Source organism: Xiphophorus maculatus, chromosome 7 (assembly GCF_002775205.1).
Source record: "Xiphophorus maculatus strain JP 163 A chromosome 7, X_maculatus-5.0-male, whole genome shotgun sequence".
NCBI classification, from domain to species: Eukaryota; Metazoa; Chordata; class Actinopteri; order Cyprinodontiformes; family Poeciliidae; genus Xiphophorus; species Xiphophorus maculatus.
The window spans coordinates 12,160,731-12,183,043 of NC_036449.1; the positions used below are offsets into that span (position 1 = coordinate 12,160,731).

General features: G+C 39.9%; 3 protein-coding genes across 5 annotated transcripts; 2 read left to right on the forward strand and 1 right to left on the reverse strand.

The window, feature by feature from the left end:
* The first annotated feature begins 5,033 nt into the window (after positions 1–5,033).
* On the forward strand, positions 5,034–11,649 carry gpr45 (G protein-coupled receptor 45). 2 transcript variants are annotated; one of them, XM_005798053.2, is made up of 2 exons: positions 5,034–5,635; positions 8,966–11,649. In XM_005798053.2, the coding sequence occupies exon 2, from the start codon at positions 9,054–9,056 to the stop codon at positions 10,221–10,223; it is 1,170 nt and encodes a 389-aa protein (XP_005798110.1). In that variant the 5' UTR covers positions 5,034–5,635; positions 8,966–9,053; the 3' UTR covers positions 10,224–11,649. The 2 variants fall into 2 exon arrangements, with proteins under 2 accessions (XP_005798110.1, XP_023192022.1); XM_023336254.1 differs by lacking the exon at positions 5,034–5,635 and adding an exon at positions 8,558–8,754.
* A 393-nt stretch (positions 11,650–12,042) lies between these two features.
* c7h2orf49 (chromosome 7 C2orf49 homolog) lies at positions 12,043–15,036 on the forward strand. The gene is made up of 4 exons (XM_005798054.3): positions 12,043–12,191; positions 12,376–12,530; positions 13,761–14,013; positions 14,177–15,036. Exons 1-4 carry the CDS (start codon positions 12,081–12,083, stop codon positions 14,231–14,233), a joined length of 576 nt encoding a protein of 191 aa, XP_005798111.1. The 5' UTR covers positions 12,043–12,080; the 3' UTR covers positions 14,234–15,036.
* Positions 15,037–17,442: 2,406 nt separating this feature from the next.
* On the reverse strand, positions 17,443–22,025 carry fhl2 (four and a half LIM domains 2). 2 transcript variants are annotated; one of them, XM_023336397.1, is made up of 6 exons: positions 21,921–22,025; positions 20,115–20,290; positions 19,852–20,026; positions 18,215–18,384; positions 17,955–18,141; positions 17,443–17,870 (listed from the first exon to the last, which is right to left on the reverse strand). In XM_023336397.1, the coding sequence occupies exons 2-6, from the start codon at positions 20,268–20,270 to the stop codon at positions 17,719–17,721; spliced, it is 840 nt and encodes a 279-aa protein (XP_023192165.1). In that variant the 5' UTR covers positions 20,271–20,290; positions 21,921–22,025; the 3' UTR covers positions 17,443–17,718. The 2 variants fall into 2 exon arrangements, with proteins under 2 accessions (XP_023192165.1, XP_005798112.1); XM_005798055.2 differs by lacking the exon at positions 21,921–22,025 and adding an exon at positions 20,379–20,565.
* Between the last annotated feature and the right edge of the window lie 288 nt (positions 22,026–22,313).

Below are 22,313 nucleotides of genomic sequence, written 5' to 3' on the forward strand. Positions count from 1 at the left end.
TCTACACTTTTAGATATTGTGGAGTAACCTACAGATACCAAGTTCTTTTTATTTTAAATCATGTGCTGGTTTTGTGGGTTAGAAAAAAAGATAACGAGGGACATTTTTTAGGAGTCCTCGTTTACAGAGGAAGACTGACGTAGACACAGAGGATCTAAGGAAGATCAGCACCCCAAATTTGTTGAAACAAATTAGTTTGCTCTCACACTGAGCACAAATCTGAATAATTTGCCTCATGTTTCTGTTAGAGCCCCTCTGACCCCATCAAGAGTGGCTGAACTGATCACGGATCAGTTAATGAGCCCGTTTGTGGGGTGATAAACCGCACATCAGACCAGCCGGTGTGGCAGTGCTGTGGACTGCAGCTCCGTGGAAATCAGCCAGCGGATGGGGTCGGCTATCCCAGATGGCGGTTCACCTCGGCAGCAGTTGCCAAGGTGACGGAGAGATGGAGTGACACGAGGCAGCAAGCGGATCTTTTGCCACGGATGATGGGTTTGGGGAGATGGGAGCCGAGTGAGCGAGGGTTAACAAACAGCCTGTAATTTCATCTCCTTGTCTCTAAATATCACAATAATCCATGAGATGATGTTGGACATCTGGGGACGCTGACGGTAAGGGGGCGAAGCTGTAGAAAAAGTCACAGAGGTTGTCTGACCCCTTGCGAGAGGTCAAAGGTTTGCTGCTACTGTAGCTGCTGGGAGGTAAACAACAAACCAGGAAGTTAATGCATCACTTTTGGTCACTGTCTGTGCTGGCATGCAAACAAAACACTGCCTTATACACGTGATTTTTATTTTTATTTTTCTCTTCTGGAGCTGTCACTCTATACGCTACATAATGAAATCAGTTTTTTATATCTTTTACCGCTGGAGTAGCTTGTCGTGTAGATTTGTCAAAACACCCAAGCAGGCGGCAGAAACTGTACAAGGTGTTCGTTTGTTGTTCCTCGCTGGGCAGCTGGCAGAGTTTCAGGAAAAGTCTGGACAGACTTTGGACAAACTGCAACAAGAAAAACCAATAACGCTACACTGTGAAAATAGAGCGAAAATCAAAGTGGAACAAAGCTTCAGAAGGGTTTTTTTTCCCCAACAAACCACAGCAGCAACATTTAAACTATTTGAGAACAGAAGAAATAAAACATTTTCACTGACAGTTTTTCAGAAAACGCGATTTTCTCAGGGTATGTTTCAGAAATATTGCAAAAAAAAAAAAAAAACAACTTTAAAGACAAAAACACAACAATTTCTAATTTAGTTCAACAGAAATGTAGTTTTTGATGGAAGTTTAACTTTCTGTTGATTTTGTTTTTACAGACTTAATTGCACTGTTGTTACTGTATTTATATAACATTTGGTCTTCCTTTTTTTGCTGACATCATCAAAAAGTTTTGTATTTTTGAAGATGAGTTTCTTCTGTTATGTTTTTTCTTTGCTAACTTTATTTATTTTCCTATTTTTGCTGTGATTTCTTTTAGCCTGTATTTTTTTCTTGTACAGTTTCTGATTTGTTTAAAATAGATGCTTTAAATTCTTTGAAAATGTTTTGTTTTACAATAAAGATACATTGTTAGTTTTGGTTTATTTACTTGAATTTGTTTGTCGCTTTGTTTTGCTTGGTAATTTTTTTGAATTTTCTCTGTTTTTTCCCATTTGGTGATTTGTTTTTTTTATTACCAAACAGCTTCCATATTTTTGTTTTGCCGTGTTGAGTTATAAAGTTTTGTTTTATAACACACTGATTGCATATTAGTTATAATTTGCATATTCTGCCTCTTTTTTGTTTTTGTATTATTAAGCCTGAGTTTCTTTCTTCTTTGCTTATGCTGTATTTCTCCTGTTTTGTTTCAGAAAGAACAAATTGTTTTGTTTTTCACAATTTGCTGAAAAAATGTTTGAAGTTTTAGGTTTTAGTTGTCTTGCTTTGGTTAATTGAATCAGTTTGTTTGCTTTTGCTGTCTTCAGCCAATATTTTGCTTAGTATATTGCCAACTTAGTTACTGTTTTTTATTTTTATTTTGTCCAGTTCTACATTTTGCTACAACATCTTTTAATATTTTGTGTTTTGACGACCTGTCCATGGTGTACCCTGCCTCTTGTACTATGACCTTTTGTGACCCTGCAAGGATAAACGGGCAGAAACAGTGGATGGATGGTCTCCTTGTTTTGCATTTCTGACAATTCTCTTGTACATTTTCTTTTCTGTTACATTTGATAAAACGTTTCTTTTTCTTCTTCTTTTATGGTTGATTTTTAAATGAGTAATTTTGCAAACATACTTATTAAATCCATTTTTGCAACTATATTTTATTCCTGAGACATTAGCAGTCAAACTTAAACTAAAACTTTGATGCAACTTTACACAACTTGACATTTTATGTCCTTTCACAAGCATTTTTCGATAAAAATAAGTAAAAAAGAAAGTCCTCTGCACATTTTAGCAGCATCCTCGGTCACAGTGTTAATGGTCAACATCTATCCTTTGCCTTTTAACATGACATCTTCCCTCTTAACAGCAAGAAGAAAATGGAGGTATAATATACGCTTGCAGGATTGTGTTGTGATCCCCTCAAAGCCTGGCGATGCAAAGATAGGAGATAAGTCTGGAATTGGGGGATAAAAAGATGTTTAAAGGGTTTTGTCATCACATGTCGCTCAGTGAATATCAATGCTGGGATTTGAAGAGGACGAGCTGATGATGCTACAGACATGCAAACTCCTCAATCAGCAGAACAGGCTCAGCTCGTATATATATATTTAAAAAAACATGCAACGTTCATATGAGGAATCAAATTGTGTCTGTGTGCTCAGCTCAAAAGTGACATCATTCATCAATAGATTATTGTTTCCTGCGTCTCTGAGCCATGTGGTGATTGCAGTTCCACGCCGAGGATGTTATTACCTCCTTGCAGTTGTAACTACTAATATGATTGCTCATAATTGCTCTTAAAGCCTTGTTCAGAGGTGCTTTACATGAAGCAATTACTGCGAGATTAATCCCCCTCTTTAATAGTTGTTGTTTGTGTCTCACAGTTTGCAGCACAGCCACACATTCAGCTGACTAACACCTGCGCCTGCATCAAACTAATCATTTAACAGCGGCAAAGCCCCAATCTACAACTGTTTCAATCCAGTTTGAACATTATCAATCCCCACTGCTCTGTGTTAATTATTTTTTACAACAGGGAGATATGTTAACCACCACGTCTAGCACTGATTAACACACTGCGGGTTCTACAGAAAAGAGCAGAAACTCATGAGGTGAGTAATGATTTCCTGGAATCAGAAGATCCTAAAAAGTGCCCCTATTCGGTGCGTGCGAGTGCATTTTAAAGAGTCTTGACTTTTCCCTCTTTTTAAAAAAAAAACAACAAAAAACCCTGAACAAAGCTCAGTGTCCTCTCCCATCTGAAGGTTCTGATCAAAAGAGATTTTTCACTTTGCTTGTGTTTGCTTTTTCTTCGCTGATTGATGGAGCAGGTACCAAAGTCTCCCAATCAGGAAGGAATTAAAGCAAACATCTGTGGAACGACGGACGGGGGAATGAATTGTCTTTCCAGCAAGCTTTGTTGTGTGGCTGCCACCGAACGTGACAAGCATGCATGTGCCAGACCGCTGGAGTGGAACTCGTTTGATGGGCATGTTCAGCACATGGGCACGATGCCAATTTAGACAAGCATGCCATTTGAAAGAATATCGGCCTGCATGCTAAGTGACTAAACGTAGCTGTTTCTGTATGAGCACACCAGGTATCTATTGCAAAAACTAAAATATTTGTGGAAAGCCTGTGTATGAAGGGGAGGTTTTACTCCCCTTTGGCATTCAATTAAAAATCAATAAGATCCGAAGGAAGACAGGATATTTATTTTTTGTATTAATGTAGACAGATATTAAATACATATAAGTTAAAAGCAAACAGTAATTCAATCAGTACCTGGACATACAGTACAATGCAGAATAGCTTGACCAGAAGGAAGTTAGCATTACAGCAATACTGCCATCTTCTGGAGAGAATTAGCAACGCATGTGAACTTTATTAATGGTTCTGGGTAAAAAGAAAAAAGGGATAAGAACAAAAACAAACCCATTTACCTTCAACAAAAATAAATAAAGCAAAACAATACGTTGACAACACCAAGGGCGATAATAAAATAAATTTTGGAACAAGCAAAACAATTTCCCAATTTGGACAAACACAAATAAATTATCTTTGGAAAAAACTGGATTTGTTTCTCAGTTATGAAGCTAATCTAGATGAGTCATGTTAATGAGTTACGCAATGAATATGTGATTCATTCAGAACTGAACCATCACCAGAAGGACTTCTTTTTTTAAAAATGCTGTTTTTATGATTAATTTTGTAAATTTAATGGACATTAGAAAAAATAATACAATTAACATTTTAGCTACATGTCTGTCTATAAATAACTTATCTTTTCCTACACATCTGCCTATAGGATGATCACTATAACTCTGCTTGCCAGGTGTTTGCTTGTTTAATCTGACCTTTATTGAAAAAAAGAACTATTGATAAAAGAAAGTCCGAAGAGGACACAGCAAACATGCAGACAAAGAGGCTCTGGTTAGATGAGATACAGCTGAAGGTTTCGGCCTTGATGCAGAATATTTTACATGGAGGAAACACACACATTGCCCATCACCCTGAACGCACCATTGTCTGTGAAACATAGGGATGGCAGCATCTTGATGTGGGTTGTCTTTTTTCAGGAAGAACAGGCAATCTGTTCAAAATTGTTGGAAGGGTGGATGGAAGTAGATAAAGGAACATTATGAAAAAACAAAACCTGTTGGAAGTTGCAAAGTGTTTGAGTTTGAGCTGGAGGTTCACTGCAGCAGGACGACAACCCTTAACATAAAGTCAGAGCTTTAACGAAATATTTAAACTCTATATTTCAACTCAAATTTTTATACAAGTACCAATAAAGCAAACGTTAAGGTCTCCAAGCAGCACTATCTTAAATAAACGTCTTTATTGAAAAGTACAAATGGATAGAAATACTTTATTATTGTGTACAGTTCAACTGGCTAGCTGCAGCCTGGTCAGTGAAGACAACAATAAGCAAATACAACTGGATTACAGCAAACTTTAGCTTGAAGTCAACAGAAGTATCCCAGCACATAACACCTAGCGCACTGGAATTGATGCAAAATCTTTCTTCTGAGAATCCAAGAAGTCAAAACTCTCTGAGGTACTTTCCACCGCTTGAGAACCATATGGTCCAGTCAAAGTCCAGACTTCAATCCTGTGGCAGAGCTTTCTGTTCCAATTTAACCTATTTTAAACTTGATTAATAAAAAAATAATAAACATAATGACAAAGTCGTTATTTTTATCTTTATCGAACACACTTGTCGGGAGCAATTGATGCAGCATGGCGAAGTTGGCCATAAGGAGGAACATCGTGAGGAAGATCATGTTTCCTGCCTGACTGCTCCTTTAACTCAGAGACCACCTGCTCCTCTGGCGTCAGCAGCGCCCACGGGCGGCACGATGGCTGCACGATCGATCCGGCAGTGAAATGTTGCAATGTGACATCTTCTCATAACAACGCTGGCATGCGCCGGATAAAAGGCACGGGAACGACTCCTTTTTTACCCTCAAACCTCTTGTATCAGGTAAGTCATTCTGGGGAGCATTTAAAGAGATTTTGGTCGGTTCTCTTAAGAGGGCATTTTCTCCTTCAGTTTCCGTAGAAAAACGACGGATGCGGCTAGCAGCAAAGTAAATCATCTGCGGGAGAAATCCATATTCGCGTGTCGAGCTGAGAACACGCTGTGCAGCCCAAGTGACGGAGCTGAGTCAAAAAAAAGAGAAACTTTAATAGAGGGAAAATGTTGGGAGCATCCGGTGGGGGAAAAATGACTGGAAATCTGCATGAAAATGAAGAAATTCGCGGCTCTATCTCAGGCTGTAATCGCAGCAGGGCTGCTGTAAGTCTGACCACACCTGAAAACTGCGACCCTAAAGCAAATGAGCTGTTTCTGTTTATTTGGCCTTTATTCATACGGGGACTGCAATCCTCTTCTGTCTGCGCAGACAGGCTGATCATGAGCATTTCTTTTTGACAGTTGTGCACAGCGGATGAAAGTGAGAGCTGCTTGTTGCCATGGAACTGCTGACCTTGTTTCCATGGCAACAACCAGCATCACTATGCAGTGACTTGAAAGATTTCAGTTCTACAAAGATGATTATCTTTGTTGTTTTTTGCAATTAATTTTTGTTTTGTTTTTTTCTTTCTTTCTCTCTCTCTCTCTCTCTTTTATTTAGAAATGATAGGATTCTGATTGATTTATTGGATTCTGATTTTAATCTACATTTATGCAAGACATTACAAATACATTGAAATTATAAACCTTTTATAGAAAAATATAACTTACGTCAAATGAGGTAATATTAGTGTTGATCTTCTAAATTGGATTTCTATGCTTTATGTTTAAAATACTTGAAATAAATTAATTTGCTACTCCAGTAGCTTTATCTCACATTGGACATTTTGATAACAAAAATATACTTATACTTCAGTTATAAAGATAGCCAGAGATAGTTTTAAAGGTTTTATATCTTTACCAGAGGTGCCATAAATAAGGGAATGTACTCCCAGTCCTGGTTTGCTTATATCCATATTTTAAAAGGTTTCATGTCTGGAAAGATTTGAACTATTTTGCATTGAAATATAAACTGTAGCTGGATGAAAGTGCAATTAAGAATTCATATAATGTTGGCTTTTACTGTAGTATGTATATAAATATCCACATTGCTCCCACTTGAACTTTGAAAATTAGTTTGACAATATAAAATAATATATTTTCATTACTTTCTGGTATTTCAATCTAAAATAGAACAACAACAAAAAATATGTTAGCCTAATAAGTCATTTCTTAAATCATTTTAAGTTATAGTTAACATGATGAGATAGGGTGTCACCTTTAGTTTTGCCAAAAAATTGAAGACATGCAGCAGCCATCTTGAACTGTTGCCAATAAAGAAAATATGGTTCCTTTAAATATAAAGGCTAAAACAGAACAGAGCCCTAACTACCATGACAGTTAAAGTGTAATAATAATAATCTTATCATGCTGAGAGTCACCACACACTCAGGGGTGACTCACATGCCTCTGACTTAATAAAGCTGCATCATCATTATCCAATAAGGCAACCTAGAGGGAGAGTGGATTAGGATGACAGCTGACTGCACCGTGGGTGGGCTGTAAATGTGTATATTCCTACTCGTGTGAAACTCTGATGATGACCGCTTGGCAGTTAATCATCAACTTCTGTGGACTGAGCTCGGCAACACATTTCTCTCCTGTTTTCCAGGCCTACAAACAGTGGGTAAAAACAGTATTGAATCGTCAACACTTTCCTCAGTGAATATTTTTGAAGCATTTCCACTGACATGAAATTCACACCAGATGTTGGTAGCAACACAAGTGATCCACATATACAAAATTTGTCCTCAAATAAATGTATATGTAAGAAAAAAAAATTGAAGGACATATGGAGTAATTGAACACATGAAAGCCTTTTTTATTGGTAACAAAAACTTCAAGACATCTTTAAGGAGGAACTAGTCACAAGCATCACAAGAAATTATTTTTGACCTATTCTTCCACAAACTGTCCTCAGATCATGAAGCTTCTGAGGATCCTTTCTATCGACATTGATCTTTGGTTCTTTGCACAGATTGTTAAACATCTGGCACAAATGCAAACCAATTTAGAGCTAGCCGTCTACCTAAACTAAAAAAGATCAAGAGAGCAGTGATCAGAGAAGCAGTCAGTAGATGTACATCTGGAGGAGCAACAGAGATCCACAACTCAGATGGGAAGGGCTGAAAAACAATGAAGAACTATTGCATGAACTATTCTACATGGAAATGTGGAGTGCATTATAGAGATGTGGAAAGATAAAATTCTTTCTTAAATAGAGAAGGCCATAAGTAGTCTCATTTGTCGTTCACCCTAAGCCATTTAGAGGACACAGCTGACATCGACAAGATCAAAACTGAAAATCTACATGCAAAATGCTGTCTGTGGTGCATCAGTGAAACATAGCGGTAGCAGCATCATGCTGAGTGGATTCTTTAATTTAGCAGGTAAAAAGAAGCTAGTTAGAGTTGTATAAGAACATTGCTTGAGCTATTCCATTTACTCATTAGCTTACCTCTGATGGCAGATAGTTGAGCTGGATTTTATTCAGGGGTACCACAGAATAATAGAATAGAATAGAATAGAATAGAATAGAATAGAATAGAAGTACTTTATTCATCCCAGCAGGGAAATTACTTCGCAGTTACAGCATAGAGACAAGACAAGAGACATGACACAATAACAATGTCCGGGTGTTTAGTCTGGAGTTTGGCTGTAGTAGCGCTGATGACGTCACAGGCCACCGCTGCATCAGCTGATGGGGGAATATAAACAGCGATCAAAATGGCGGACGTAAACTCCCTCGGTAAATAACACGGCCGCATTCCCACAGCCAGAAGTTCAATGTCCGGGCTACAAATCTGTTCCTTCACGTTAACATGACCGGGATTACACCACCTCTCACTCACATAAAGTGCAATCCCGCCGCCCCTCTTCTTCCGACTCTTGGAAAAGTCCCTGTCCCCGCGCACCAAGGAAGATCCAGGAACCTCCACGCTGTATTCCGGAATAAGCGAGTGCAGCCAGGTTTCCGTGAAGCAGAGATACTGCACTCCCAGTACTCCTTCTGGGTCCTAACCAGCGCCGTGAGTTCGTCTGTCCTATCCTAAGGGGATGAATACAATTTTTAAACTTTCTATTTGCAAAACTGTGAAAAAGCTTGCTTTCCTCTCCTTTCTTTTCTCAAAAGTCTGCAGTTGTACATGACAAAATCTAAAAATATTAACGTACTTCAGAAAAACACTGCATTCAGTTTACGGAATCACAAAGTTTTTTACTCTTGTCTTCCTGTTCCAGGTTTTGCCAGAAGCATCACTTGGTAAACTGTTCAGAGTGACAGCATCCAGCCAGCTATGTTCTTCTTCCTCTGGGTTGATTGTGCCTGATGAAAGCTGCCATGGCTTTTTGTAACGAAAGCCTGCTGGACGATTGTGACCTCTTGGAGCCAGATGTGGAGCAACCAGCAGAAACTCTTCCGCCGGAAGCATCGCCTCCTCTCATATCGGTCACTCTCCGGGTGACACTGGCGGCCATTATGATCTTCATGATAACCATTGGTTTCCTCGGCAACGCAATCGTTTGTCTGATCGTCTACCAGAAGCCCGCCATGCGCTCAGCTATCAATCTCCTGCTGGCCACATTGGCTTTCTCTGACATAATGCTCTCGCTGCTCTGCATGCCCTTCACCGCTGTCACCGTGGCTACCGCCGACTGGAGCTTCGGGAGCGGCTTCTGCCGGGCCTCCATCATGCTGTACTGGCTGTTCGTTCTGGAAGGGGTGTCCATTCTCCTCATCATCAGCGTGGACCGATTTCTCATCATTGTGCAACGGCAGGATAAGCTGACCCCACACAGGGCCAAAGTGCTGATAGCAGGTTCCTGGGTGCTGAGTCTGTGCGTGTCACTGCCATCTGTGGTTGGGTGGAGGACAGGTGCAGTGGGGATCGGGGGCACCTGGGCGCCGCAGTGCGTGCTGGGATACAGCGAGTCAATGGCAGACCGGGGGTACACGGTGCTCCTGGCTGTGGCCGTGTTCTTTGTACCTTTTGCTGTCATGCTGTACTCGTACATGTGCATCCTAAACACGGTGCGCCGCAACACCCTGCGCATACACAACCACACCAGCGAGCGTTCCTGTCTGCCCGCCCTCAACCAGGTCAGCAAGATGAGGCTCACCGGGCTGCAGCGACCGCCTCACATCAAGGTAGACATGAGCTTCAAGACCCGAGCTTTCACCACCATCCTCATCCTCTTCGTGGGTTTCTCCGTGTGTTGGCTGCCCCACACCGTGGTCAGCCTGTTGGCCGTGTTCAGCCGGCAGTTCTATTACAGCCCCATCTTCTACCCGGTGAGCATCGGCGCTCTGTGGCTCAGCTACCTGAAGACGGTGTTCAACCCCGTCATCTACTGCTGGAGGATCCGCAAGTTCAGGGAGGCCTGTCAGGAGTTCATCCCCAAAAGCTGCAGGCTGTGTCCCCGAATGCCAGGCAGGAGCCACAGGAGAGTGAGGCCCAGCAACATTTATGTGTGCAGCGAGACTCAGTCTGCTGTGTGAAACAGCAACTGACCCTTCTGCTAGATGTTTTCCTGTTTTAAATGCTGCCCAACAGGAAGTATGTTTAAAAGCAATATACCACAAAGCATAGATTCAATATTGAACACTCCATCTAAACATAATCTCTTGAACTTTTTCACATTGTTTTGTTTGCAACCATAAACTCATGTGCATACTCCAACACAAAGTAGCACATACATCAGAGGATGACATTTGTTCCCATCATTTTATGTAAGCTAACTTTAAGCAAGGTTTCATACCTGGAGAAGGTATGTAAACATTTATTCTGAAGTCTCGATGCATATTTTCAGGTAGAGACAGATCTGCACTTTGACTGGGCCATTCTAAGATTTTTATGTTTTTGTTCTAAACCATGCATACTTAACACACTCAGAAATATAGTTAAAGCAATTCAGAATATACAATGTTTAAGCAAATGTCTGATAAATATATACAGTTTCTCCAACAGGATCATTAATGTGATTCAGGTGTGAGAAAACATGGATGCATCTCAAAGCTGCAGGACGGAAGATCTAGAGGAGTGCAATAGGACACCCCTGATCTAAACCATTCTATTGTAGTTCTGTCTGTATGTTTAGGGTTGCTGTCCTGCTGGAAGGAAAAGCTTCACCTCAAGTCATTACAGCCTCCGGTTTTCTTCCACAATGGTCCTTTGTTTAACTCCATCACTGTTCCAATCAACTCCAACCAGATTAGTTCTCCCTGCTGAAGAAAAACCTTTCCACAACAGATTGCTGCCACTACCATGGTTTAACAATGGGGTGGAAGTGAATAGAATGTAAAACACCTTCCTATGTCTTGATAAGCTTGATGTTGTACTACACTCCATTTGGTTTAAGAAGATGGATTATGTAGTGCTCAGTGAGATGCTGAAAGCTTGGGGTAATTTTTTATAGCCTATCCCACCCCATTTATTCACTTTTCATTTTATCTTTAAAACTATGTATCATTTTTCTTACATTACACAATTAGGTGCTACTTTGTGTTGGCCTAACACATAAAATCTTAATAAAACACGTAAAAGTTCTGGGTTGTAACATTGGTGTGAACAGTCTTATATGGCACTGTGTCCTTTCTGTGCACAAAAAGGTAAAAAAATGAAATAGAAGAAACACATCGTATCTTCTGAAAACATCATGTGCAGTATATTGTCTACTGTTTGTTTCCATAAGTAAATATATGCTTAGTTTGCAGATTATTACAGAAGTTCCACCTGTTGTACATCTTCCCTTGTGAGCTACTGGTTTGACCTGTCTGCTGCACGCTGTACCCTGTTGTCCTGAAACAAATCATTGGGGGGGAAAATACTGTTGTTGTCAAATGTGTAAAAGTGAAGGGGTTACAGACAAATCAGGCAGTATAAATGTTCAGTAAGCTATTAAAAAAAAAAAAAAAACAATACCAAGAAGTGCAGAATTTTGTAATATCAAACAGTTGTTTTGTCAGTTTTAAATGTTTGTTGAGTTTAATTTCTAATTTTTTGAAAGGCAAAGCAAGGTTATTAAAGATCTTTTTTGTATGAAGTTCCACTAAGTGTGTGTGTTTTTCCTAAAATAGGAAAAAAATATAGTCTAGGCCTTTGTCCATCCATCTATCTGCTCATCCATCTTCTGTGGCTACTTGACCGTCAAGGAGCTAGTGCCGTTCTCGCATGATTCTTTCCTATTCGAGAGTTTTGTTTATCATGAAATGTAGGAATTTACCAAGAAATTAAGAAAGAAAACGGCCTTCTGAAAGACACAGCAGAAAGAGCCTGTTGTGTCCAGCAGGTGGCAGTGCAGGATTGCAAAGGAGAAGCCATCGTCGACAAATCCTCGAAGAAGAAGAGTAGCAACAATGGCTGCTTCCACAGGACAAAATAAAGAGAGTGTTTCAACCTCAGATGCGGACCTCTTACTTCACCCTGAGCTTCTATCTCAAGATTTTATGAGGCTCATTTTAAAGGAGGTGAGTTAAATGTTTAAGATGGATGCGGAGGTAATCCTTTGATTGTGGAAAAAAGAAGAATGTTTACATTTTAGCTTGTCAGCTAAACAGTAGGGCTATTTTATTTTTTTAACTCTCTCTCTCTCTCAGTGCTTGTTGTGTGAATTTTTTGTTGGACTCTGAGGTTTTCTTTGTTCTGAACCAGAGAAATGTCGGTACCAGAGCCTGTGAAGACAGGGACCGGCTCACAGAGCTCTACCTGCGGCATGTCATCCCGTTGCCGCAGAGGACTTTACCCAACAACCGCTGGGGACGGAGGATGCAGAAGAGCCGCGGGAGACAGACAGCCGCTGGACACAGGTCAGAAAGGTCAAGGTTCACTCTTCAGGCTGCAGGACATTGATGGATTTTATCTCAAGGATACATTTCTTGCTGTCGGCTAGGCTACTTTTTCTATATTTACCCCAAGGAACTCTTGCATATTTTAAATATATTTTATCCCACGTGTCATTTAACACCACAAAATAAAATAAAATTTTTAAAAAATCAACACATAAAGTGAAAAAATATCTACAATATCGATTTTAGACAAAGCTAAGTATTAAAAGAAGTTGCATTTTTTTTTTATTTTTAAGCCTCTAATGTCAAAAAACACCCATCATAAGGATTTTAGATGAGCATTTCCTGAATCATTCTTTATTTTTATATTTTTATTGTTACATAAAGATGTAACCTAATGAAGTAACATTTACACACAGAGAGTACAATACATGATTGTTTTTGACAGCGTTCTCATACTAACTCTCCTGCCACGCTATTGCTGACAGGGTCTTTCAAATACCTTTCAGGTCAACTTGTCTCTTTTAAATATTTATTGTTGATCTTGTGAAACATTTTGAGAGACTACAGTACATGCTTCCCGCATAGTGTATTGCATTTAGAAGAGCTTTTTATTCTTTGCAATTGATTTCGAGCACAGCCATTGTACCAGCCGTTCGTCAATAAATTCCCACCTTATGGATGATTGTTACTCAGCTTTACAGCTGATAATTTATTATTTGTTTTCTATAATCTTCTCATCTGGCGTAGTTCTTGGAAGCATTTCTTTTAAAAAAAAATGGTTTTATTGGTTTTAGTGGCCTTTATTTGACATGAAAGTGGGAAATGAGAGAGGGGAAAGACATGCATGAAAGGGCATCAGGCTGGGACTCGAACCTGTGGCTGCATCAAGGACTAAGGCCTTCATACATGGGTCGTTATGTAACCCTACACCACCATAGCACCCCTGGAAACATGGTTTTGAGACATCATAATTCAACAAAATCAAATTATATCTTAGTATCAGGTGTGTCACTTGTTTCAGACTGGACTAACTGCAGTAGATATGCATTTGGAGAGTTGGAAAATCCCTACTGGGATCTGAGTTCGATCACAAGAAATTGTCCACCATAAATTTAAGAAATGGTAGAAAAAAATTAAAACAGTACTGACCTCAGTGTTTATTCATTCTTTTGCAGATGTGTCTATCTTTGACTAAGCTGAATTCTTTTCACACTGAACATCTGTTGGATATTTTTGTCGTGTTTTCAGCTCCTGTAATGACCAACACAGGAAGAGGCCACTGATTGTGTTTGACGGGAAGTCCTCTCAGTCGGGCCCGCTGAAAGTGAAGAAACCCGAGGGCACGAAAGGGTCAGCCGGAGTCACAGACAGACTAAAACCTCCTCCTGCTGCAAATCTTTCCAACCCCATCCGTAAACTCTCAGGCACTTCATCGTCGTCTTCCTCGTCCACACATCGCGGCTCTGAAACCGCAAACCTCAAACGGGACACGGGCGACTCGGTAGGAAGTTACTCTGATCGGCTGGAAATCCTTAAAATCAATTCAAAATATTGTACTATAACAGCTTACGGAGTTTTCCCGAAAAGATGGTGAACAAATATTGTTTTTAAAAGATTATAATAACGATTAAGTGCTCTGATTAATTTTTCTCTTGTTTTTTCAGGGTGCTCTAAAATCTCCAGAGGTGAAGAAAAAGATCCAACACATAACGTGGCCATGACATCTGACCCAGCATAGCAGCTCAGACTCATCCGTAAATCTCTCCCCATCATCTCTTTTACCTCCCACAGCCTAACCTCTCACGATTACAATTTTCCAACTAAAAGATGTAATGAGCGTTTTTTTTGGACGAACATAAGGACCCCTTTAATCTTCTTATTTATGGTTAACAGAGACGCTCAGGAGATCAACCCTGCTTGTTGAAGTCAGGATCTTCCTGGTTGCTTTTTGCAGCCTCAAGTGCCCTTTTTGTCCTCATATCCAGCATCTGTCATCTCGGTTGTTTTTTTATTTTTTAAATTTGATAAGAATGACTGTTGATGATTTCATGTATTTGATGAAAATGTGATTTTTCCTGGTTTATAAAAAATACAGAAGAATCCTACACTTTGATATGGATAGGCATATTGATGCCCCAATGAGACAGACTTGTTACCCTAATCACCACATTGTGTAGCAGTTGAATCAGTGTCATTTGGTAACCAATGGATCGTTTTCAGTTGTTGCTGTAATTCCAGTAAGATCAAGGTTTTATTTAGTAATATTTCTAAAATCCTTAATTTATCATGGTCAAGGGTTAAATAGGCATCAAGCAGAAGGTCTGGGAAAATTATGACTACTTTTGTATATTGAACGTCAACTGACCCGAGCTTAGATCCCTGTAATGCTGTATTTATTGGTTAGGATAATTTCCCTTTTGTAGTGGATGTCTTTGATGTAGACAAAGTTCATTACAGACACACAGGAAAAAAATGTTTTCAGCATTTGTAGAAACAGTTTTTTAAATAAATTCTCAACAAACCTCTTTGCTGCCTTAAATCTTGAGGAAAGTTTTGTTGGTTTTGTCTCAATTATTTCATATACATTTATTCTAAAATTTACAGCACATGACGTACTGTTATATTATAAAATCAAATATTATTGTCAAAGCCCTTTCATTTTTTTATAAGTCATTTTGTTTGCACATTATAAAAGGCTACAAAAAGTTATATCAGCTCTTAATCAGTCCTACAAAACTACTTGATAATTACTACTTTTCAATAAATGCTTTCCAGAACTAATACACTACAGTATCTAAAGCTCCTCCAGAGAGTTTTTTACTCATCTTTTTAATGCTTTTTAGTAGTGAGCAAACATGTATTATGTTCGATATGGCCTTATTAGAGTTGTAGTACAATGCGAATAGTATTACTTGCCTGAATCGCTTTTTCAAGTCTTTTGCAGTTCTGCCAGCTTTCCCACAGCCATCTTGCAACGTACATTTTCAAATGTTGCCGCAGATTTTCAAATTGATTCAGGTTTGGAGTTTCACTTGGTAATTTTAACACATTAATATGCATAGATCTAAACCGTTGTAGGCCAAAAAGTACATTTTTCCCCTCCCATCTTAAAATGTTTTTGCTGCATCAACTGCATGACTTGCTGCTTAATTTAAGTGTGATTTCTGTTGGATTTCTTCTTGTTACTTTTCCATGAAGGCCAGATTTATTGACCGCTTGACTAATAATGTATCTTGTCAGATTTTCCCACTGGAGCTGTGGATCTCTGCAGCTCCTCCAGAGCTGCTTTGAGCATCTTGGCTGCTTACTTGAGCTATCAGTTTAGGTTAGAAGCCATTGTATCACTTTTTATTATTATTATGAAGTGGTGATTTAAACATTGGCTCTGAAATGTTTTGAGCTTGGGATATAGTTTTGTAACCTAATTTTCTCAAAGCATTTCCATATAAAATCCCAGTAATATGCAGTGACATTTGTGGATGAACTATGACAACATCTGAAAAATTTCAAGGTACGGTAAAACAAATTTACAATTCAGTTTTTATTTTATTTATTTCATTTATTTGTTTTTATTTTTGACTAAAAATCTGCCTTTTGCTCTCCCGAGAAAATATAAGGGGAAGCGTAGATCAAATTCTGCATTTGAGAAAACTTGGCATTCTCAAAGACGTCAATAGGAAAACTTTGATATACACCATGTTGCAAATTATTATGCAAGTGATATTTTCTCAGATTTTCTTAAATGGTCAGTGCAAATGATGGTCAGTATTATTTTTAAGTCATGAACTATTACAGTATAAATCAAATTTTACTGAACAAAGCTCCCCATGCGAACATTATTTTTTTTCAAAAATAAAAAACTCAAAATGCACTGTTCCAAATTATTATGCACAGCAGATTTTCTAAACATTTTATGGATTATAAAGAACTGCAAACGGTCATTCTTTGAATGTGCAGCATTAAGTGGTCGCATGTACTAAAATCAAAAGCTATTTCAATGAAAACATCTTAACAGACTGAGTTACATGTTAACATAGGACCCCTTTGATATCACCTGCACAATTCTTGCATCCATTGAACTTGTGATTTTGTGGAAAGTTTCTGCTTGAATTTTTTTGCAGAATGTCAGAAAACCTTCCCAGAGCTGCTGTTTTGATATGAACTGCATTCCACCCTCAGATGGACTGCTTGAGGAAACTCCAAAGGTTCTCAATAGGGTTGAGGTCAGAGGAGGATGGTGACCACACCATGAGTTTCTCCCCTTTTATGATCATAGCAGCCAATGACACAGTGGTATTCCTTGCAGCATGAGATGCTGGGGTGGCTGAACAGTAGGTTCATGCACCACAAACCTCTGGAGGATCCTTCACCTTGAGGTTCCAGAGGCATCGGCAGCTTCAAATAACTGTTTACTGTTTTGTAAGGGCATTTTAACAGCTGCTCTCTTAATCCGATGAATTTGTCTAACAGAAACCTTCCTCATTATGCCTTTATCTGTACAAACCCATCTTTGTTCTGAATCAGCCACAAATCTCTTCACAGTACGATAACACTTCAGTTTCGGTTAAATATCTAATGTTTTCATACCTTGTCATTCGGCACTACACTTTCTGATGATTTTCGTCAGCAGAGATCTGTTCTCTTTCCCATATTGCTTGAAACCTGTGGCCTGCTTAATAATGAGGAACATCCTTCTTAAGTAGATTTTCTATAATTGAGCTCACCAGACAAACTAATCAACCAGCTCTCTGAAATTAATTATAGTGATTCAAAGAGCCCTGACACACAATACCATCTATAAATTTAATAGCACCACAAAAAATGTAATCTTTATGACACTTAAATCCAATTAGAATAATAATTTGGAACACGGTGTACTTGCATCGGGTTTGACTGCTCAAAAAATGCTGATCATGTTACACTTCATGGCTGAAAGTTTAAATTAACGCTGTTGCTTTATTTAGCATGCAACTCTTTACATTCATGCCTACAGCTACTTTATTAGTCAATACATTTTCATCTTGAAGGAACTTACAGGTAACTTTGAATAAGCTTCATGAAGTCAAAGAACACAATTAGTGTGCAATCCAGAGCTAAAAACAATGTACAATCATAGTTACGTTAAAGATGTTACATATTTTATGGTCTAATAGTACTTATTCAATATCTGCTATTTGTTATTTGTATTGTTATCCCTCAGGCTGAGTTAGATATCTTTGCCACACTCTGGGCACAGGATATCGTCCCGTTCAGTCAGGAAGCCACGGCCAACCAGGGACACAGAGCACTTCTTGCAGTTGAAGCAGTCGTTGTGCCACTGGCGCTCCTCGAAGGAGATGTATTTGCTTCCTCCCAGACCTGAAGAAAAAACATCAAGTCTGCCATCAGGAAACCTGAGAAGAGCAGTTTTGGATCCAGTTAGCACAAGGATTGTTTGATTACCACTAATCGGGGTGGTGCAGGAGGCACACTTCTTGGCATAAAGGTTGCAGAAGCAGTTCAGACAGTAGGCAAAGTCATCTCTGGAGGTGAACCTCTGGCCAGACAACTGCTGCTTGCAGCTGGTGCACAGGAAGCAGTCCTTATGCCAGGGCTGGTCACGGTAGGTCACCCCACCGGTAGTGATGGGCTAATCAGAATGAGCATCATCTTAGTACCCTTTCGTGTTTCATAAATACACATAGACGTACTTGAAGTCCTACCTTCTTACAGTGCACACACTGCATAGCAAACTGCTTCTCGTAGCAGGGCACACAGAAGTTTTGGTTCTCCTTCGGGATGAAACTCTTGGTACCGATTGGCTGCTGGCATCGCTTGCAGGTGAAGCAGGTCTCATGCCAGCTGTTGCCCTTGTGCTCCATCTTCCTGGAGCCTTCAGGAAATCGAGATGGAAGAGACAACAGGAAGTTAAAGAGACAGAAAAAGAACCAGTGCTGAGACAAAACTATAGGAACCACCAATAGGTAGCTTTGAATCCTAATTAGAGTAATAGGGTATACTCATAACAATCAGGTCAGTTTATAAGACTGGTTGAATTGTGAATGGTGTGAATAAATGTAACCAGAAGTAAATCAGCACTAAGTGGTTGGAGTTTATCCTGTATGTCAGGGATCCCCAAAGTTGGTCCTCAGGTCCGGCATCCTGCATGTTTTAGTTCTCTCCCTGGTTTGACGCACCTGGATCAAATGATGGCTCGTTAGAAGGCCTAAGAAGAACACTGACTTGCTGAAAAGGTTGTTGGTATTACCAGGGAGAGAACTAAAATGTGCAGGATGCCGGCCCTCGAGGACCGACTTTGCGGACCCCTGCAGTACATCTATACGCGCCAAAGATTAACATTTTTGGCTTTCTGCTGTAGGTGGAGAAATAAGAGTATTTCAACTACACCGGAGGAAGGATGAACCTCGGTTATTTGTCAACTTTTTTACAATTGTATAATTTTAATAGAAAGAAGTGTAGTATGTGAAAAAGTTTAAAAGGTGGAAAAACAAAAAGAAAAGGTCAATGGAAGTTTGTATTCTACCAACTAAACAAAAAACACATGAGCAGAAACTGAAAGTTTTTCCAAATGTTTCCCGTTCATATACAAGCTGATAGTTATGCAGCAGAGCCACAAGTAGTGGGAAGTAAGAAAAGTAGACATGTTTTTTTTTCGTCTTTTTTTCATATCTTTTTCATTTGACAAACTGGTCGGTATTGCCCTGCAATGGACTGGCGACATGTCCAGGGTGTAACCCGCCTCTGGCCTGAAATGTCGCGCTGGTGCACCAGCACCTCTGCTGACCCCACTAGGGACAAGGGTGTAAGAAAATGGATGGATGGATGGAAACCGGTCAGTAGGTAATCATTATAGCGCAGATTTAAGTGTTGATGTGTTAATGAGGACATAGATTTAAAAAGAACATTAAGTGTTCATTCAATAAGTGAATGCCACTTCACTTATTGATGCCTCTGGCGATGGAATTTATTTTTGGTCACTTCTTTCTACTTTTCATTGTGAGTGTCATTCAGGCCACCTCAGCCTGATCATAGAGGTAACAGGCACTCAAAAATATCTTGTCAATTCTTTATAAGTTGCTTGGGCCTCAAATAATTTTTGAATTGCTTACATGCATGTCCATTTAAAGGTGAATGGAACCGTTTTGGGCAGTGCAAGCAGTACTCAACTTGCAGAAATAAGAGCTCACCTAAGGCAGAAGTTATGCTAGAAATGCCGCTGTTCACACCAGGCCACCCACCCCTCAGGAAACGTCCCCCACTTGCCTGCTTTTGGTCACATCAAAGCTCTTCAAAGGAAAATCTAAAAATCTTTGCATGGCGTATTTGCTTTCCTTTTTACCTGGCATGATGGTTTTCTTGCACTCATGGCACTTGGAGGAATACTCATTGGAGTAGCACTCAGTGCAAAGAAGCTGCTCATCCTTGGTGGAGAACGGCTTGTCCACCAGGGAGCGCTTGCACTGGAAGCACTTGAAGCAGTCCTCATGCCAGTGACGGTCCTTGTAGGACAGATCCTGCAAGGAATGTCAGATAGTTGTTGCCAAGATGACACAGTCATCCTGTAGATGTTTGTAGTGTTTCTTTTTCAGTTCAATCACTTACCCTGGTGTTACAGCCAATGGGTTTCTTGCACTCTTCACAAGTGTTGGAGTACAGGCTCTCATAACATTTCACACAGTAGGGATTGTCCTCTCGAAGAACGTACTTTTTCCCAAACAGAGACTCCTTGCAGTAGTGGCAGTCGTAGCGCTCAGTCATTTTGACCAAGAGTCACTCACCTGAGAATCAAAAGACTGCAGGCTATATTTATTTGTAAGACCTTTCAAAATAAAAAAGGAAAACAGTTTTCTCTCTAATCTTTCCTACCAGATTTCACTTTGTTCTGTGCATCAGGAGCAGAGAGTGACTGGTTGCGGAGATATAAATAACTCCTATCAGCCCTGCTTAGAGACAGTCAACACTTGCCCTCCCTGCATACCAACGCCCACTATACAAGTGTGTACTGACCCATCCAGGGCCTCACCTCCAACTGTCAGCGCCAGATCCCTGTTTCCCTGGTCATTGTGAGCGGCACTCGTAGTAATGACTATTAAAAAACGAGCAGCTGCTTGGGGTTTACTGTGACACTACGTATTTTTCTTACAAATCCAGTCAGTTTTGTCCATTCTTCATGACTGGCTCTAGTTTTTAAACGAGACCTGTGACCAACTGGGGGATCCTCTTGGAATTGAGGAGGCAATACCATCTTTTGTCTGGACAAAACCAAGACTTTTAATCCCGTCCGTGCCTCCCCGTTACGAACACAGTCGACTCCTCTAACATTCCCTCATTGTCTGCTGCTCCCACCATGACTCACCTAGCTTATATAAGGATTTATCTGACTCCTAAAAATACGGAAAGATAATCTGAGCAGCCACAAATAAGACCTGCAGCTATTTGGACGTGCCATGCAGCTGTTTTGTCAGGTTATGGGGTCCGCTTTGATGCCCATCCATCTGGGAGACAGACTGCAAGCAATTTAACCTCCAGTGAGCCTTTACCTCTAAAGAAAAGGCGGCCTCTCTTAAAAACGTCTTTACATCTGAAACAAAACTTACAATATCCCAGAGAAAGAAATGAGAGAATAAAAAATGTCATTTGCTGCTTTTTTTCCAAGCTTACAGATGTTTTATTGATGCTGATAGTTGCTTTTGAAGTTGTCTTCCAGCATTTAAATATTTCAGCGACTTGTACGTACTCTGACTGAGATGTTTCAGCTATTTTCTGGGATTAGTTGCTTTTCCAAAGCAACATATCACGAGGGCATTCCTTTTCAATTAAACACAGTTTGACATCAGCACATTAATTACAGCCTTTAAAGTGGATAATGGAGTTAAAACAATTTAGGCCTTAATTTGCAAGGGCTGAGTTTGAATGTATGCTCAACCCATAATGCGACTCAACCAAACAAGTACATGTTAATCACGCAATGCTCACTAGATTTAATGCTGAAGCCAAACATCAGATGTCCCTGTAATAGTTTGCCATAAACAGCATCATAGCATCAAAGGATAGTCACCACTTTTCAATTTGCAACAAGAGTTCCTCTTGGATGAGGAGAAAACAGGAAGGAAAGACCTAAACTAGCTCTATAAAATTAATTTAGCAGATTTTCAAAGTGTTCATTTTGCACAGAAATATGGAGAGGAAAGTGGAGTGAGGGATGAAGAGGAGGTAAACAATTAGGGATCTTGTGCCTCTGGAAAACAGGAGAACATGAATGGGTGGAAAAGGGAGGCACACATGAGGATGCCGATGAGCAGCATGGCCTCAGAGTGGAGGACATGGTGAATGAAGACCAGTGAAGAGGAAGAGAAGGATGGACAGGTGAATGGATGGATGAGTAGAGGAGCTGAGTTTGGCTCTTACCTTCCTGTGTGAGGAGTGTGTGTCTGTGCTGAGTCTGGGGCTGACTGAGAGAGGAAGCTCCGGGCGCGCTGTAGTTACTCCTGATTACATTAGCCGAGCCATCACGGGCTAATTGGAAATGAGGGAGGGGTTCAGGGGGAGTGCAACATGAGGCAGGGTCTTTTTTTCTTTTCTGTTTTTTTTTTTTTTTGAGATGATCTATAAATACAGCAGCACCTCTGAGAGATAACTCTCAAGGCCCCTTTTCATGTCCACACTCAGGCACCAGCACCACCACGTAGCCTTTTAAGGTCACTCAGTTGTTCTTCTCAGTCTCTCATGCACTCACTCAAAATTTCCTTGGATTATAAAGTAATTCACTTGCTAGGGTTTTTCCCTGCTGACTTGTTATGT